At 39.1% G+C, this 15,576-nt stretch overlaps 1 protein-coding gene across 2 annotated transcripts; it reads right to left on the bottom strand.

Annotated features, from left to right (window-relative positions):
• Positions 1-2,351: 2,351 nt before the first annotated feature.
• On the bottom strand, positions 2,352-14,676 carry LOC118417743 (septin-7-like). 2 transcript variants are annotated; one of them, XM_035823440.1, is made up of 14 exons: positions 14,520-14,676; positions 11,378-11,379; positions 10,915-10,999; positions 10,556-10,665; positions 9,751-9,851; positions 9,196-9,330; positions 7,601-7,718; positions 6,995-7,087; positions 6,451-6,547; positions 5,920-5,971; positions 5,626-5,748; positions 4,943-5,102; positions 4,312-4,460; positions 2,352-3,663 (listed from the first exon to the last, which is right to left on the bottom strand). In XM_035823440.1, exons 1-14 carry the CDS (start codon positions 14,641-14,643, stop codon positions 3,618-3,620), a joined length of 1,395 nt encoding a protein of 464 aa, XP_035679333.1. In that variant the 5' UTR covers positions 14,644-14,676; the 3' UTR covers positions 2,352-3,617. The 2 variants fall into 2 exon arrangements, with proteins under 2 accessions (XP_035679333.1, XP_035679334.1); XM_035823441.1 differs by having other exon boundaries at positions 4,943-5,078; positions 14,520-14,664.
• Between the last annotated feature and the right edge of the window lie 900 nt (positions 14,677-15,576).

Below are 15,576 nucleotides of genomic sequence, written 5' to 3'. Positions count from 1 at the left end.
ACTGGATACCCACTCTGAGGGCAGCTGAAATTAGCCTGAAATCCAGCCGTGTTGTGCTTTGGTCGCTCTGCTTCCTGCCAACACGACGTGCCTCTGGGGAGCGACTAAAGCACAACACGGCTGGATTCCAGGCTAAGCTGAAATTGCACCAAAGGAGAGCGCTCCAGTTATCCGCTGTCTGTCCCGAACACAGGTATGAATCCGTAAATTTTCACGTGTGAGTCTGTCTCTCATGTGGACCGACATAATCTCCAAGCAGATCCTACAATGGCATAATATAGTTCCAAGAGATGTACATTTGCCATGTAGCGAAACACACTCCTAAGCCGTCTTCGCTCCTCTGCCAGCTTTTGATACTACCTTATGCTACCATAGGATCTGCTTGGAAATTAACGTGGACAGTCGAAATAGCTTAGCGACACCTTGCGGGTACATTGATTATTGCAACAACGGGGTCATTTGACGAACAATACATTGACACTGGTCACAGTGAAAAGTGGTCACCCGTTTTATTAGGCCTGTTTGTTTTCAACATTTTCAAAAGCTTTTTCATGCTAAACATGAGAAGCAAGCATCTTTAAATGTTAAGTGCTAGTAAGTGACTTTGAACAATTGCATTCTGCCATCCAAAAGAAGTACAGTACTAGAACATGCATGACTGTAGGTTACAAATAATCACTTCAGAGGTAGACACAAATTGGTTTCATTCACATTGAAGGAAGGTATAATAAACAAAAAAGAGACAAAACCATTGGCAGACTACCTGAGGTGCATGATACAATCACATCTATTGTTTCACAAAAGGTAAAAAAAAAATTATGCAGCAATGATTGAGCATGACATTGAAGAGTACAGCATAAATACTCCATGCAAAATAAATAGGATAACTGGTGAGTATTGAGAGAGATAGCGGAAGAAAAACATGTTTCCTATATCAAAAAAAGCTTTGTGCCAAGTATTAAAACAGCTTTTCTGACAAGCTGGCCATAGGGTACTACCGGCACTGGTAAGTCCCCTTTCGTTGATTTAACAGTGAAAACTATCACACACAAATTAAGGATGACGGAGATCACTTGGCAGGTAAAGTACTGTGAACATAATACTACCTGATATAAATGACATCAAAGCAAAGATAACACATCGTGTCTCCTTTCATAGACTGAAGTTAAAATTCTACAAACATAATGCAGGTAGCTTTGTTACTGTGAATGCCGGCTTCAGTAAATACATATTTTGCCAGCCTAAATAGCCAAGTGTTCAAATTGACACAATAGGTATACCCTTGCAATAATCTTGGCCAATAACAAGTATATGATTACTTCTCAATTAACCAAGAAGCCCTTTAGCCTTCAAGTTAAGAATTGAAAGAAATGTACATGTCCCATTGCAATTTCCAGACTATAGTGTAGGCATTGTGTCTTGGGCACTAAGACTAAATCTATAAGATATTAAAAAGTAATGTCAGTCATTTCTGGACGACAACAGGAAAAATTGTGGATAGAACATCTTGCATTGGTTTAATTTCTTAATGGCATCATGTACTGAAGACTCAGTGAGTTTACTGGTAACAGGAGAGCAACATTCAGGTTTCTGCAGTGTTTGATTAGGGAGCATCTATAATACAGTATATTTCTTTAATTCTTTTTATACTATTGCCTTCGAGAAGAGCAAAACACAAGTATCGCTTCTTGAGACTTAGTGAGATGCAGTTTCATTGTCCAGTATGTAACGTTACTTGCACTGTACAAAAGAATGGTTACAGTGGGATTCAATGGTTTGCAATGGTTCAAAGGTTTGGAGTTTAACATAAAGAGATGTAGCCTCATACATGTACCAAAAGTACTGGTATCACTTTGTATCAGTATAAAAACAAGATGACTTTACATTGATATCAGTATTGCTCTATGGTATAGTAAGAACACCGGTAGCCACAAAATAGTAAGCCTAACCCTACATAGCCAGACCATTTTACATTTCATTTGCCTTTGATAAGGCCACACCAATTTAATTTCTTGGTTCACAGATTTTTTCCATAAAAAATATGGAGCGAGAGGGCGAAATAAAAATAAAAATTGTAAAATGGTTGGGGAAAAGGTAAAGACTAATCCAAAACATAAAGAAAAAAAGTTTTCAGCTTGAAAAAAGTACAAAAACACTATTATTGTACAGTAACAGCACCTGTACCCACACTTTAAGGAGCTTATAATATAAAGGCCAATTTGCTACACCAGAAAGTTGGTGAATGGCTTCATTAATGGTGAAAATTTGCTGAGTGGTAATTTTTATTTTTATTTTTTTTCTCCATAAAATAGGAGCGAATCTGTGAACCAAGAAATCAAATTGGTGTGGCCTAACATTGGTGAATACAGGGACTTACAGAGAAAGTGAAACTAGTTTTTTTTTTACCATCTTTATGAGTCAATAAGTCAACACTCAAAACAACTGCTGGGAAGATAATTTCAGCTGATATAGAATTCCACTAATACACACTTTGCAGTTAGGTAACACTTTTAAATATTGTGTGTTATACAATGTACTTCAAGGGATAAAAATCAAGATTCCTGTAATAAGTGTACATCAATAAAATACAGAGTGCATTTTGTATTTTGTATTTTGTATACAGATCAGGAAAAAAAAGTATTTTCAATCCTTTTTACTGAGTGCAAACTGACGTAATATGTAGGCTAATCTTTTACACGTACATGAACTTTGTTGAAAAAAAAATTAACTTACTTCAATCTGAGACATAATTTTGCAAGACATGCATGTGATTCCAGACATACCAATTCAAGTAAAACTTCCACTGTTTAGTGCAAAACCTATCCCACAACAATAATGCCAAGATAATAAGCAATTTTAAATGGCTTCTTCTATATTGACTATATTAAAAAAAAAGCAAGACCCTGAAAGGAAATTGTAACTACATTTTTGTACCTTATTGACCATTTCTCTGCAAGATGAAAATATTCACTTCTGCATATTTCACAACTTGTCTATCTCCTTCCTAACCCCATCTTCCCCATTCTCCAAAACAACTTTGTTAAAAAATAGACTATCAATACTGTTGGCAGAACCCTTAGCCATGTGGAAATGCTTCCCCCGTAACCCTAGGTGTAGCTCTACTTAAAACGAGACAGGACTCGAAATACTAGTACTACCTGCATATTCTGTTCTGTACAGGAATGATGCCTACCTGAACTGTTTCAGAAAGAAAGCAGTCTACTACACTAGACTTACATATAGGTGACTGCGACTCAAAAATACCTGGTACTGTAATCCTCATAATAGAAAATATACTTGAATACAGCAAATAAGCTGGGTCATGGGGTATCATGCCAAAGGGCAGTTACAGATATACAGATAACAGATTCAAAATGGTCCTACTAGGAGCAACGAATTTTCCCAAACATTATTTTTGAGTAGATGCAGGTAGAATTTGTCTGGTGCAGGTAATGTTGCATGTTACCTGTACCCGTGCAGGTAAACAGAATAAGTATTTCGAGCCCTGTGGGGGAAGGCTTTGAGAGCGTCCCCAGTACTCTATGTAATGTACGCTGGCATGGGAAGCCTTCTGCCTGGCTACAAGCTGTGTGATGGCGCTGGAATTCTTGTAACACTTAGAAGAGCGACTTCTTCTCCTTCTTCTTCTTGTTGTCGAGGGATCTGGGGGAAGAAGAGGAAAGAATACCGTTAGTCTTTCTTAGACATTGCAAACAACCTTTATGTCTTTTACAGTAGGGTTACCAAAGAGAAAAATCTATTTCTTCTCCATACTTTCCAACATGAGGCAAGGAGTGGTTCAATAAAGCCATGGAGGGCAGCTCAAAGGATACCAAATCATTTGCAGATAAAATCCCTCAGGTTGAGTAGATAAAGGAACTCAAATTATTATCAAATTGATGTACAGTGTATGACAAATTCTAGATGTTATAGATGAAAAACTACTGACATCTTCATTGTGGAATTATCTTTTTTTTTAATCATTACACTACACAATTGCTTACACCACAAACTTCAAGCAGTGCAATGACATCCTACTGTGAAATTAGGTCCCTTCAAAAATAAAGGAACATACAGTATAAACCACACTGTAAGAGGAGAGAAGACAAATGGGAGGAGAAAAGAAAGCCAGCACCAGCCCTCACACAGCCAGGCATGGAATTCACCTGTGTCAACTGCAACAGAGTCTGTCACTCCAGGATTGGCCTCTACAGTCACACCAGGCACTGCAACCCAATTACAACCTGAACTGACCAGAACACCGTGCGAAATCCACTGTCTTATGAGATAGAACACCAACAAGACACTTACTTTGTGGCATCCATTTTTCGTTGCTCTTCCAGTTGCCGTTGGCTCTCCTCGAAGGACAGCTTTTCCTTCTCGAACAGACTGCGTTTCTCGTCCAGCTCCTTGTACTCCTGCTCCAGCTTCTTCTTCATCTGCTCATGCCGACGCTGAAGCTGTGGGAGGGGGGCACAACAGTTGGTAAGGTCACATCACAAAAGTATTTCTGAAAATTCACTAATCATTGGATTGACGGATGTGAAAACAATGCTGGGAAGATTTAGCTTCCATGGTAAGACACTGATAGTCACACAAAATTGTACAAGACAGTAGTTACAGTCAAAGATTCAGTAATTATTGGATTGATGCATACAATTGTGTTGTAATGGCCTCTGTTATAAGACAATGATGGTAGGATGTAAATTCCATGGAGACACTGTAGGCCACAGAAAATTGCTACAACACAACTTGATCATGATAATATTCAGTGTCTCCAAAAGCTTCTGAATCAGTTCTACTTAGATAGCCTTGTTGACAACTCACACTGCAATATTTTTGGACAATCTTATTTTGAGTTGTTCCAATAAATACACGGTAATCATAACTAGCTATCGCCCAAATCAGTGCATGAGCCCTAAGGACAAGAATCAAATCTTACGTCTGCTTCTGAGTCCTTGAGCTTCTGGCGCTTCTCCTTGACCTTCATCTCAAAGACCTGTTCCATCTCCATCTCCATCTTCTTCATCTTGGCCACATGTTCTCTCTTCTCCTCCTCCATCTGTGCCAGGGGGTTTCTGGAGGCAGGGTTATGGGAGGGGCTGAGGTTTCAGGACCAAAACATGCACATGCTGGAGTAAAACACTGGCAACATCCGCGTGTACACACTCACCCACAGCACAGCGAGTCTTCAAGACAGGTCCAACAGCACACTCAAGAACCAACACCCAAGAGGCAAGACATAGAACACTTGGAAAATCTCTCAGAGTTGTACATGAAACACTTAAAGTGGAGGCTACGCTTGGACTGTGTTCAGAATGAGAACTCGTTATGATTAGTTGACAAACTGTTAAAGGCTTTTTTGAGAAAGTGTAACACCAAGACTTAACACAGGCAGAGCATATGTTTAACCCCCACCATATTCCATGTGCCTCCTTCACCACAATTTTATCAGTACCCCAGTAACTTAGCATACCACAGGTTAACATTTACTTCATTTGAAAATCAACTGCCAGGACACCTGTATTTATGTAAGAAGCAACTACCTTGTCTATTTGATTTCAGCTTACAATATCATGATAAGAAGCTGTTTGGTTGCTAGTAGAAAGCAATAAGGGTACATACTTGCCACCGGCCGGTTTGCCTTTCTCGGTACCATTGGTCGCTGTGATGCCGGCCAGCTTCTGACAGCGGTAGTTCTCGTAGTGAACGTTATTTGTTACGTCTTTCAAGTCCTGCATATGGGTCCTACAAGACAGAAAAATTCAACACACTCATAACAAAGCCACCATTGATTGAAGCCTGTATCCACTATCAAAATGAAGATTTTTATGGCATATTACGTTCTTAACCTGACAAAGGTGACTGGTAAAAGAATATTATTACTACTATTAGTTTTCGTAAGTCCTTTTTTCCTACCTGATCAACATGTTCCTTAGTGTGATGAAGTCACAGTGGTCCATGTTCTCCACTGAAATTGAAGCAACAGAAATTCATTACATATATGTACTGTTACTGTACATAGCAAGGTATGAGCAGACCTAATGTAATCTCCAAGCAGATCCTGCGTGGTATAAGACAGTAACATAAGCTAGGGAAGGAGCTTTTACTCCTCTGCTGGCTAAACTCCCTCCCCAGCTTATGTTACTGTCTTATAACACGCAGGACCTGCTTGGAGATTAGGCCTAATGTAAAACCCATCATGCGGTCCTGCTTCATAAACTTTCAACAACCACACAAGATTTCTTGTCCGGCTTGAGGTGAGTTTATTTCAAAGATAACTTGTCCGGCTTGAGGTGAGTTTATTTCAATCTACTTTTAGCTGCATCTTTCAGCAAGCTATTCTTCCAGCAGGCAGGAAAGCACTTGTGCAGTACAATACATCATACAACATCAGTACAACATGAGTACAGTATGAGACATGTACATACAGGAAAAGTAACACTATACCTTCTGCGACGCCCCAGGGGTACTGCCGACCACGCACTTTCCTCCCGTTGATCTCCAGAAGCGTGTTGCTGCCAACCACAGCAAAGGGAATCCTCTCCTGTTACCATGGTAACACAGGTGATCAGCACCACAGAACAGACACTCCTTTGAGTTGCCTCAAAATTGGACAAAAGTTTTAAATTTTGCAGTGAACAATTATTATTTTTATGAAAATTACAATAAAATATCATATGCAATCAAACTTGTACTAGTGAGCAGGTAGGTTCAAAGTTAGTTTGCTCTTTCATCAAAGGTGATGAAAGAATGAAGTTACAGTCAACTCTGCACAAGTGACCATCTCTGCTGAACTTTTTGGTGGTCCCTTAGATTACTTTTCCCATTGAACCAAACATTAAGAGCCTTTTCTATAGACTGATCCTGACTGTACATCACAATTAGCCCTTCATCCGATGACAGCAAGGCAATTATTGCTTCAACCAATGTCGGTCAAATGTTTGCACTTTTGTGTTTTTATACAGGATTGACTGTAATACTAACTCCCTACCCTGAGTTTCTTGTTGAGTTTGTTGTCCTCTTCATCCTCTCCCTCTGGGAACTCGTAGATCTGAATCTTGTTTTCTTTGATTTCCTGTAAAATCTAGACAGGAAGGAAAAAAGGCAATGTGTTATTGACACAACAAACATTTCAATGACTATGACAGTGAGGCATTTGTATCTTTTTGGCCGCAACACTTACCATTTGGTGCAACACATGAGCTTTGCAAGCACGTACCAATGCAGTAGCTGGTTATATTCACAGCTAACTTTCATTTGCACATCCAACTAACTAAAAGCATTTTTCAAGCTATCTAGTCAGAATACTCCTTTTGTACTATTTGGTAATGGGTTTCACTCTACAACATAATATAACTTCTAGTAAAATGAATTTTTCAACACATCAATACTGAGTTGATCTTCAAAGTTTTGGGGATCTTTTTCTTTTGTTAGTTAAATACTGAGTTGAGGACAGAGACACGTGGCACTCTGCCATCATGCCATAGAATCTATGTGCAAGCCTGTTTAGCCCTCATGAGATGAGGGACAACATTAGAATTTAGATAAACCAACAGGTATTCAATTAAAGTGCATGTGTTTTAGATGAAGTCCTCACCTTTTTCTTGAACTGTGTGCATTCCTCTGGAGTCATTGTGTCGGCTTTGGCGATGAGAGGAATGATGTTGACCTTGTCATGTAATCTTTTCATGAATTCTATATCGAGGGGCTTCAACCTACAGGAACAATAGAGAAGACAAACGTGTCACATTCATGGGAATGCCAAAGGTAAAAAATGTCATTCAAGCCTTTCTCATTTGCATCTTGTAATTCCTTGTGGTGTGGTCACATTCAACATAGATCGTTGTATGATTCTGATGTTACAGAATTTTCAAGCAGGCTGAGACAGTACCAACTGCCAACAAGGATCGTAGACAGGTTTTTCTGTAAGAAGACAATGGAATTTCGTATGACAAATGAATGACTATAGACAGACAGCCCTAAATTTGTGATCCTACAATCAATGATCGTACAACGCAGTGACCAGGCCCTTTTCCATCTCCTTCAAAAGTGCATTTCTAAGAATTTCTGAATTGTTGGATTTCTCTTCTCGTGCAATATTGACGTGCAATATCTTAACTTAAGTGCAATATTGATAATCATCATCAATCACTTTACTTTATTAGTTTTTAATCTTATTGCAGGGCTCGAAATGCACTTTTCAGTCAACTTGCACCTGTGCAAGTTAAGCCAAAGGTAACTTGCACCAAAGGAAACTTACTTGCACAACCCAAAATAGTGAACTGTTAACCCCTTATCTCCTCTTCTGAAAATTTGCAAATGTACGTGAGTAAATGGGGATACATACCGGTAAAGACCACATGTTTGGATATTTGTTTTTCCGTAGCGTATTTTATTTTTGGTTTGAAGTTGTACAAACTGTTTCATAAAAACTGTGAATTTAGGCTCAATTAAAGACAATTCAATGTCTACAACTCGATAAGATCCATAGATTTCTTCTGGACTCATCCAGTGACATCCATCACAGTAACTAGTCTTAATCATCTCCAGAATGAAGTGGTAGAACAACTCAATACAATACATATAACTGGAAAAACCAATTGAACTAATTAGTATGCAAATGTAACTCATATGCAAATCAAGGTAAGACAGCACCATAGGAATCATTAGCATTGTAGAGATGGATTTGTCTAAAAAAATAGTTTACCTGGATGTCTAACCAAATTTAGAAATAACAAATTTAGGCTTTTTTTTATTCAGTGTTATTTTCTTTTACCTTTCAATGACAGACAATATTCTCGGTGTGTGTAAGCTTTTTCTAATGTCAGGTATTAGAGGACAAAAGTAACTTGCACTGGTGCAAGTTTGGTCTAAACTTACTTGCACCACACCAATTTTACCTGCACAAACTTGCATATGCATGTGGTATTTCGAGCCCTGTATTGTAAACAACATTGCGATAATTTCCCACTTTTAAGTTTTATACCTTTTATACCATGTTGTAGTGTGTGTTAAAATTGTACATTCTCACCGCAATTCAGTCGTATGACTGCAAGGGTGATGTTTTGTTGTAATTTCTATGTCTCTTTGTCAAATAAACCATTCATTATTATTATTCATTATTTCAAAGTCTTGAAGCTCAAAACCTCAATGTCAATTTTTATTCTTTGTTTTTTAAAAATGGAGACGTACCCGTGTCCAGTTGGGCCGATGAAGTACAGGCAGGCGTGGACCCTGTTGTCTGGCATGGTCCGGCGGTTCACGCGGGACTCTGAGTTCAGGTAGTCCTCAAACCTCTGCTCAATGTGGTCTGTGATGGGCTTCCAACTAAGGGGAACAGAACATCAGAACTGTGTTACTGACTAGGGAAAAACAGTAATATTTTCCTTTAGAAAATCACATGTAAATAATGTTAAGTGTTACTTGTCCTTGGTTGAGTTTTGCTGACAAAAAAATGTCAGGTGTAGGTACAAAAAATTTGTGAGCATTTCAAGTTTCCCCTGTGCAGGGATGACATTGGGTAACCAAACGCCTAAAAACTAAAATATCTCAGGATTTATATATAGTCTTGCAACTGACTCGTAAATCCAAAGGAATTGAACACCAGTTTTTGTGTAAGTTACCACTATATTTCTAGTATAATATTTTTGCAATGTTTTGATAAACACAAAAACATATTTTGCCTGCCATCACCAGAAGACATTGTAACCGGTAGTCATTGACTGCATGTCTGTAAATGTCTCTCACCAGTTACTGTTGTCCACGGCATCCCCAAACCCTGGTGTGTCCACAATGGTCAACTGTAGCTGAACCCCTCCTTCCTTAACCAGCACCCGTGATGTTTCAACCTGATGGGCACAAAGAACAGACAATCTAACAATACCACCAGGATAAACAGTTCAAATTCAGAGTCTATCTGAGAGAAAAATTGTAGTACTTGCATTAAAGATTACTTCGAAATGATCCGTGATATCTTGGTACATGAAACATACATCCACAACATCAACCACACTTCATAAGACAACCTATGTTCCAAAAAATGAAGGATTAAAAAACACTTATTTGATTGAATGAATAAGTTGGCAGAAATAAAGATTGTTGTTTGAAAGACATCGTATCTTCAAAGGTTGTAAATATATCAAGTTTCACATAGCACTAGACCATGTAGTGTAAAAATGTGTCATTGCTTGGAGCCACACTCAAGTAGTTAAAATTACACTACTACTAAAGTTTATCAAAAGTGTTTACTTAGGTCATGACGATAGAATGTGATAAGATACACTTGAGTATAAGCTTATGATCAAACTTTCAAAAGTACAGTAGAATCCATTTAATTGTACAACCAATATGCTGGCGTATTTCGTGCAATTATCCAGGTGGTGCAATATTGCTAGGTTATCCAGCTGGACTGCACCAGTTTGGGATTTGGGGATTCAGTGCAATGAACAGAAGTGTGCAGTAATCCGTTGTGCAATTAACTGGCCTCTATTGTGCAATTAACTGGCTCTACTGTACTTCCATTGAACTGATGCTAGTTTTACTGAGTGTTTACCTTGACAGTTTTGGTGATCCGTTGTGAGGGGCCTGGATACTCAGACGGGGAATACAGGTCAGTTATGAACAGGGAATTCACTAGGGTGGACTTGCCCAGGCCAGATTCACCTGAAACAAAATTGTGTTTAAGTTTTAGTGACATGAACAACATACTAGAAAATCTCTGTCATGTTTTAAGAAGAGAGAAGAAGTATGTAAACTATAGTATATGTATAACTTTTCCTTTACTACGTCTTATACCAAACTGACTGCTTTTAGCTCCAATGGGGCAATAAACTTCATTGTCATTGTCATTAAAAAACTAAACTAGTTGTCTAGTTCAACAGCATTTTCAACTTGTAATAGCCTCTTACTTACCTACAACCATAAGGGTAAACTCAAAACCCCTCTTCACAGCCTTCCTGTAGACCTGGTTGGGGAGGTTGGCAAAGCCAACATACGACTGTGGAAGTAACAAAAGAGTTTAAAAATCATCCCTGGTAAACGCGCAAAAAAAATTAATATTATTAGATACTTCAGTCAAACCTTTACAACCAAATCAGTCACTTACATGTACTCACTGACATGTCATCAATAGTAGATCTCTAATTTACTAGTATTCAAATCTTTGTAATTGCAGGATACAGTTCACAATCAAAGTGTGGAGACATTCTGAAGTAGAAAATTTAATACTGTACCAGCTACATCATGACATTCAGTCTGCATCAAAGATAGTTGATTCACAACTTATTTTTCTTTTATTCACATTCCTTTATAAAGCATCAGACGAAAGGCATATCTGCATATAGTTCTTCTACTCAAGGAAACATAAAACACTTACGGCTGTGATGGGAAAAACAACGTTGTCCATGGATGAGGATGGCAGGATTCCAGATGTCCCCAGAAGTAAATAGAAAGTATTTGTGAGTTAGGGTCTTCCAGATCATCCACACACACAGGGGATGCAGGGAATGTCTACCTGGGGCTAATCCGTCCTCAAACATCTGCTATCATCCCTACAGTGGAGCTATCTGCGCCAGATTAAGATACTACAGCAGACAGGCTCTACATACGACTGGACAGTGTAAGACACACGCACTGACAGGGTTTACCAAACATTTACTCTAACTTACACATCACTGGTGAACACAAACGGAAAATGTATAGACTTCACAGGATTCTTAGTAATCTTACTTAGCCTGAAAATATTAGGAATGCTTAGGATGGTTTTTGACTTCAAGAGGAAATATAGTAAATAGAAAGATTGTATAATGTAAAAGCTGAGATGTCTTATTTTTTCTTCCAGTTTCATTGTTTTTTTAACTAAAAGCCCAACTTAGTGAACATGACGTATACAGTATTTCATGTACAGTAAGTCAGAAGTCTTTACCCATCTCCCCTTAGACTGTTGTGTGTTTCTACATAAGGAATAGCCTCAGCCAGGAGATTTGTCTTCAATCAAGCACTTTGTTTGCTTTTACAACAAGACCTGAATATGTGCCAGGCACCCCAGGAATTTCTACTCAGGTCAAACCCTGTGGTGTCTCTTGAGAGAAAACAACCTACATTTATTGGAAAGAATTACATGGAGATTTCATTGTTTTCTTCTTATTCAATGTCGAAATGTTGCCTGCCAGGAGGCAGTACATTGTGCACTGCATGTGAAACCACATTTGTCCACATTCCTGTCAACTTTCTGTGTACTGAAAGTGAAGCGTGTTAAACAATGTTTGATCGACCTTAATCCTGGCTACAAATCATTGTAGGGGTCCATGTTGAGTCAAAGCTGTAAGCTGGCACGAACGGAAGGAACTAAAGCTTGTCTTCCTCACCTCAATTTGACACACTGGAATGTTACTAATTTCCAAGCAGATGTTGGGAGAGACAGTTGTAAAGTTTCTTGACTGACCTGACCTTAACAATTGTCCACCTCTCCATCTGCTTGGAAATTTGAATGAAACATTGATCTTCTGTTTTCATTATGACAACATTAATCATTCCACCATTGTTTCCTTCCTGAAGATTTATCTCCATGAAACTGTAACTTGTATAAGCTATGGATCTCACACTGAAGTTACAAGCCTCAATGCTAAGTTGTGCAGAAGGGCTTCCATATTGTCCCCTTTTTGAGTGTATCTTCAACAGTTCTATACACCTTTAGGCTTCTAATGCATCACCACATCAAACGAGTGATATAATTAATTAAAGAAAGAAACATCGTGAGCATGATGAACATAAGGCAAGAGATTTGTAATTAAATTGTATAGTGACAACAATCATAACCCTGGTGAACTGAATGACTTCCTTTGTTCTATACTTGAAACATGAGTTAAAACATTTCACAAATTTAGAGAGGCTGGCAGGCATTTAAGTCAAAAGTCCTTGAATTTCATTTTCAGTTTCTGAGTTTCTATGCCAATCCAAACAGACTATTGTTCCACAAAGACGTTATTGTGCTTTCATTTTTCATCACACGGATTTTGAAGTTTTATCATTCGATTGCCTACTTCAGTAGTACTGTACCGGTTGCCTAAGTGCCTATGTCAGCCATTGGCCCCTTGCTCCTCTATATTGCGCTGCCCAGGGTTGTAGCCAGCACCTGTCCTTCAGTCCTTTGAAGGAATTTTGCAGCTGGGGACTGAAAAAAGTTTTCCTCATTCCGTCCCCAGGGAAAAAAATTGATATGTAAAGATATAAAAAAACTGAAACCCATGTGTCCTTCCTCACTAAAACAGATGACATTGAACAGCTTAGTCTACAAGCAAAATTTGCACCTCAAAATGCAGGAAATAGTGTTTCAGAGGGTCTAGGTTTCAACATTTTCTGGGACCCAGACCCCCTAGAAATGACGCGCAACACCATGCCATGCCTTCGGTGCTCGATAGGAATCCCACTCAAAATCGAGGGGACTGAAAATGATTTCAGGCTGGCTACAACCCTGGCGCTGCCCCTTGCCCTAGCCCCGGCTTTAGACGACTCTTTTTATTGATGACTGATGAGCATTAATTTCATTCAGCAATGATGGAAACTAAAGCTAGTAAGCCCACTGTTGTAAACAGCTTGTCCTTGACACACAGGTCAAGAATTAAAACCCTAGGCTACAGCATAAGAATCGGTTATGCAGTGTTTTCAACCTGTCACCATGTGATCTATAACAGCAGACTGTGAAACAATACATGTAAGTCCAGTTCTGTATAATTGACCATCTGGCACACATATATCATTTTGCAAAAATCTCAAATTCTCACTCAGTGACCTTGGTGGACATTTTTCATGAAATAGGTTCAGTTTGTAGCCAAAAACCCCAACAAAACCTAATGTCAATCTTAGTTAATCACATAATTAAGTTCGATTGTCCATCCAACAAATATCAATCAAGAGAATAATTATAGCAGACTGTTGTTATACAAATTATCGTTGAAAAAAGAAGAATTCAGCCTTGCAACTGACAGTGCAAAAGTATTCAACATGCCAAAATAGATTCATGCCATTCAAAAATTACATGTAAAGTTGCAAAACTTCAAGTTCACATGTCAAACTGTCACAAAATACAAACACCAACAAAATTCTGTTCAAGCAACCTTGGTTCAAGTGACGTTAGCCTTTTTCAGTCAGTCAGTATGGGGGTTTGAATTTCTAATACTCCAGCTGCAAAACGAACACCCGATGTCCTGGCACTGCGGCAATCTGACAGGCCTGTAGGTGCCAGATAATTAGATGACAATCTGCGAGTGTTTTTGTGATCTGGCTGGGGAAAGATAATTTCTCCAGACGGGAAATGGTCCTGTCCTGTCATTACTGCCCCGCCTTGTAACGTTTGGCCGCTAGCTGCACCCCGCTGGTCCTACCCTCCCAGCCCGGCTAAAACCCCACAAACCGCTGGACAATGGAGACGGACGGGTTCTTTATGGGCTGTATAAGGTGTGTGTGTCTGTGAGAGACAGTTCCAGCCCCTGGGAGATGATTTAGAAGGCAGAACTTACCCATGTTGTTCCGCGGATCACGAACGGTTTGGGCGCCGCTGCCTCTCATCGTGCGCATGCGCCGGGAACGACTTCCGCTTCCCAGCATGCCCCGCGAATCCGACTCCTCGGGCGAACGGCTCATCCTTCAAGGACGTTTCAAGGACTTCCAAAGAAAGTTCAAGAAAAACTTAAGAAAACGAACTTTGAAAGTTCGGGTTGCATCGTTTTCTTTCAATATATAATCAGGTTGGAAAGAGTCACAAACGCAAAATAAGTTGATACCTTTTCCTTTGTGATCCTTTCAAGCTTGCAGACTTGCAGTGTTTTCTGTCTATAAAAAATCACATTGAAAGAGTGACAAAAGCAGACTTGATACCTTTACCTTCGTTCGTTCGTTCGTTGAAAAAAAAACGGGTTAAAACTTGAAGAAAATCGCACCTGTCCACGATGGAATGCCTGACGTCTCAAATCCTTACGGCCCACTTTGCCAGGGACTATGTCGACTTCAGATTCCCGTGACCTTAGCTTCCTATGTCTGTCAAGTCTCGTCTAAAAAGCCTGGCACTGTTTGCTGAGCGATTTATAAAAAGATCTTGAAAAGTCAACGTTCCGAAAACAGAAGTCATAGAACAGTGGAACTTAGAAACGCAAGGTTCTACCAGTCATTTCGAACGTTCTTGGCTTCTTCTCTTCTTATTGACACAACCAAGGAGGTTATCTTGCCACAACCATGCATTTCCAAAAACACTTTCTCACGCGCGTTATCAGAAATATACCTTCAGAGATGCGTTTTTGAATCCTCATTACATGCAATTCGGATGTTTTTGAAACTACGTCTCCAAAGCGTTTTTCAAAAATGCGAGTACAAGTGTTTTTGAACATGCATGTAAAGCGTGCTAAGACTCTAACCTTACAAGCTTTGCATTCCAGGCACATCATCATTAAAAAAAAAAGTTTTTAGTTGCTGATTACACATTTATTATTGCTATACATTATGCTCCTTTGTTGCATTGCTGAAGCTCTTTCAAATTCCCTATTTTCAAAGATTCTAACATGCAAGTATCCTTAAGTTGGA

Source organism: Branchiostoma floridae, chromosome 6 (assembly GCF_000003815.2).
Source record: "Branchiostoma floridae strain S238N-H82 chromosome 6, Bfl_VNyyK, whole genome shotgun sequence".
In the NCBI taxonomy this organism is placed as follows: domain Eukaryota; kingdom Metazoa; phylum Chordata; class Leptocardii; order Amphioxiformes; family Branchiostomatidae; genus Branchiostoma; species Branchiostoma floridae.
The sequence above is the reverse complement of the archived record's forward strand: the minus strand, read 5'-3'. Positions and strand labels throughout refer to the sequence as shown.

Bases quoted from the DNA above. Each gene is read 5' to 3' on its own strand.
- LOC118417743 (XM_035823440.1), bottom strand. From the start codon at position 14,643: ATGAGCCGTTCGCCCGAGGAGTCGGATTCGCGGGGCATGCTGGGAAGC. The intron at 9,852-10,555 runs GTAAACACTCAG...TGTGCCCATCAG, and splicing joins GGATCACCAAAACTGTCAAG to GTTGAAACATCACGGGTGCT. The intron at 7,719-9,195 runs GTACGTCTCCAT...TTGTTCCTGTAG, and splicing joins ATCGGCCCAACTGGACACGG to GTTGAAGCCCCTCGATATAG.